Genomic DNA, 3,410 nt, shown 5'->3' on the forward strand with positions numbered 1-3,410 from the left:
TATATTTAAGTTATTATTAAAATTTGGGGGGAAAAGTCGTATACCTACATGCAAAATTTAAACACAGACACACTATGCTGTTAGAAGCCCAAATAGTGGTTATTCTTGAGGAGAGTAGGGACTAGGAGGGGACATAAGAGGGACTTCGACAAGCTGGGAATGTTCTATTTCTTGATCTGTGTGCTGGTTATACAGATGAAAATTCATCATGTTGTATACTTACATTTTCTCCTTTCTGTATGTGAATTATACTTCAATAAAAAGTTAAAAAATAAAACCCAACAACTTAAAATGTACAAAAGACCATATAGGGAAAAGTCTCTCTCTCCCTTCTTTCCCCACTTGAAAGAAACGCAGTGACCTTCTTTGTGTATCCTGCCAAACCTTTTCTATGTATAAAGTTTATATGTTCTTTTTTTTTCTTTGTACAAATGACGTCATTATGTACACTATTTAAGTCTTGCTGTTTCCACTTCACAGTATATAACTCAAGAATCATTCCATATCCTTACATGTGGAAGAGACAATGTTTTCTTCATTGTTGAAACCCCAGCGGTAGCCCAGTGCATGGCATAAAAATATACTTGTTTAATAAATAGCCTGTCATCCAGAGGAGTATCTGGTTGCAGTACTGAAACTGTAACTCTTGTATGGGGTGATGACGTACCTGAGACAGAAGAATCCAAGTGCCAGGGGTTATTTGTTTTCTTCATAGCGAATTATGCTCAGAGACTGAGATTATCTTTGCCAGTAATTCAACCCAGGTTCACTGCAGGAATTATAACTTATAATAGTATCTCACAAGCCAGTAGCATATAGGATAATGTCTCTTAATAAAGATATAACATACTCTAAACCAATGAAAGATTAATTACACTATTGTTTCAGGCAAAGAGATGATGAAAGAAATGAAGTCCAAATTTAGATGATGTGTGCATTTCTACCAGTTGGTTCTTGGTAGAGTCCCTCTACCCTTAGTCCCTCTCTGCTTGGGGCATGTGGCTAGCAGTCTATGGCACCAGTGTTGGCAGGCAAAGTGGGCTGCTCTGAAGGTTATCACTCCAGGAATATTTACATGTCTTGTGCCACTACCTACAAGGAGTAGCCTGGACCAGACCGGAACAGATATCCCTTCTGTTCCTCAGACTGCTGTATAGCTTAACACCACTGCTAACCGGGAGTAGCCTGGCCACAGTAGGAGCAAAGTGTCTCAAGATCTTTGGAGAGCTATTTAGGTTGACAAAGAGTAGCCTTGCCCAAACTGAACACTCTAGAGTTACTGGTCAAACCTCCTGGTTTTTAAAGTTTAAAAGTCCATCACATGATGGACAACACTGCTGTTACTATGGTGTCAGTGACGTAATGGTCCTCTCCACTCCGGGTGCAAGAGTTCGATAAGAAAGTCCTAATACCCAACTTCAAAACAATTTCATCAAAACAAATTCAAACCACAAATAACTTTGTCCAAAACAAGCTTTCAAAACGGATTTGAAATCGTGACAAGTCAGTGCACAATAATTTTCTAACCAAGGGCAACCTGAAGTTCCTATTGCAATGATGCGGAAATGAGGTGAAGTCAGAAAGTCCTAGAAGGAGCATCAGAAGCCAGAGCACCTTCCTCAATAGTCTGCAGACCTCTCCCTTGGTTCTCTCTGCTTCGGCCCTTGGGACTAGCTGTTGCTTGTTAGCTGGATCCCTTTTGGAATATTTCTTTTCGGTCTGAAGTGATACAACAACATAGCTGACAGTCCTGCCTTCCCTGTGCCTCTCAAACCGACTCCAAGACTATCCTGTAAACCGCCCCCCCCCCAAGCTTTTTGCTATGATTGCCAGAGTGAAAATCCAAGGTTTGCAAAGGTTACATGATTCCTGAATGAGGTTTGCAATCGGTCGCTGCTTCTGTGAGGGACTAAAATCAGCTATACTGGCGCGGGATTACAGGATACGGCCAGCAAAGAGAAAGAGAGCGCGAGCGCCTCGATTAGCAGGGTCTGTTCCTTCACCAGACATCCTGGACCTCGCCGGCAACGTTTGCAGGGTCTTCCAGTCCGCAAGTGACATGGAGCTAGATAAGGATTACGGGCCCCTCACACGTTGGGGGTAGCAGCAAGTAACCCCGGCGAGGTGCCCGTCAGCAGCTCGTTTTCAAACGAATGTATTCTCTTCCTCTTCCACGGAGCTGAACCGTAAAACTCACGCCCCTTTCTCCCCGGTGTTCTGTCCCCGCAGCCGGGAGTCGCCGAAGCCCCTCCCCGCGCCGGTCCCTTGGGTCTCCCCTCCCCCGCCCCCTGCTTCCCCCGCCCGGGCTCCTCTCTGTCTCCCCCTCCCGGACAGCGTCCGCGCGCAGCCGGCCCTCTCCGCCTCCTGTTTGTGAATGAGACGCTCGGTTTCTCAATGGAGCCGCGGGGGGCTCGGGCGGACGCGGCGCAGCCGCAGCGCTGGCCCTGAGCCCGGAGGGGGGCGCCTCTCCCTCGCTCCCTCTCCTCTTCCCTCCCTCCCGCCGCCTCGGCTTTTGAGGAACGGGGCTGAGAGGCCGCCGCGCAGGTCGCCGGGGCCCGCATCCCCGAGGACTCCTCCTCACGCCCTGGAGGAGCGGGAGCGCGGCCGGGGAAGGGGGACGCCGAGGAGGCCGGCGGCCTTCGGGAAATTTCCGCCGCGACCCCCCGCTCCTGGCGTAGAAAGTTCTTGAGTTCCTATTTCCTTTTTAAATCCCGCTTGACTGTTAGCTCCTCGCCAGCAGCTTGGTTTTGTTTGTTTGTTTTGTTTTCCGGGAGAGGAGGGGGAGTGCGGGGAAAGGAGCGAAGAAAATAAAAAAGGATTTCCGCCCCGAAGAGAGCCGACAGTTGTGAGAGCTTTTCCTTCAGGAGACAGAAGCGGCGTTCGCGGCCGCCGCGGCCGCCCGGCCCCGCCGGCCCCACCATGCGCGAGCCGGCCTCTGGCTGCTGAGGCGCGGAGACGCGGAAGCGGCGGCCGGCGGCACCCGCTCCCCGCGCTCCCGGGAGCGTTCGGTCGGCCGGGCGGCGGCGGCGGCGGGATGGAGCCCGCGACCGCGCCCCAGCCCGACATGGCGCCGGAGCTGACCCCGGAGGAGGAGCAGGTAAGCGGGGCCCCGGCCGCGGCGGTGGGTGTGTCCGGACCCCCGAGGCCTAGGCCGGCCTCTGCTCCCCGAGGCCGCGCGCTCCACGGCCCCCGGCCCGCCGGTGCCCCTTCCCCCGGCGACCGCGCCCCAGGCCGTCAACACGCGACCCGGGGGACGCAGCTGGACGCGGCTCCCGGCCTCTTCTGTTCCTGAGGCTTGCGGGCCTCACATCGCCCCCTCCCCTCATTCCCGTGGTAATTAAAGTTCCTCGGACCGGGGGGCCTGCCTGCTCCTCTGACCACCCCCAACCCTCGACATTTGCTGAACACCT

The 3,410-nt window shown here is 52.9% G+C and overlaps 1 protein-coding gene across 1 annotated transcript in view; it reads left to right on the plus strand.

The window, feature by feature from the left end:
* Positions 1–2,968: 2,968 nt before the first annotated feature.
* Positions 2,969–3,410, plus strand: part of PTPN9 (protein tyrosine phosphatase non-receptor type 9) — a 75,195-nt gene continuing 74,753 nt past the window's right edge. Inside the window, exon 1 of the mRNA XM_040642960.1 lies at positions 2,969–3,097. Within this exon, the coding sequence (XP_040498894.1) occupies positions 3,035–3,097 (63 nt within the window). The 5' untranslated portion in view covers positions 2,969–3,034. The remainder of the gene's footprint in view (positions 3,098–3,410) is intronic.

Source organism: Ursus maritimus, unplaced genomic scaffold (genome assembly GCF_017311325.1).
Source record: "Ursus maritimus isolate PB19 unplaced genomic scaffold, ASM1731132v1 scaffold_27, whole genome shotgun sequence".
In the NCBI taxonomy this organism is placed as follows: Eukaryota; Metazoa; Chordata; class Mammalia; order Carnivora; family Ursidae; genus Ursus; species Ursus maritimus.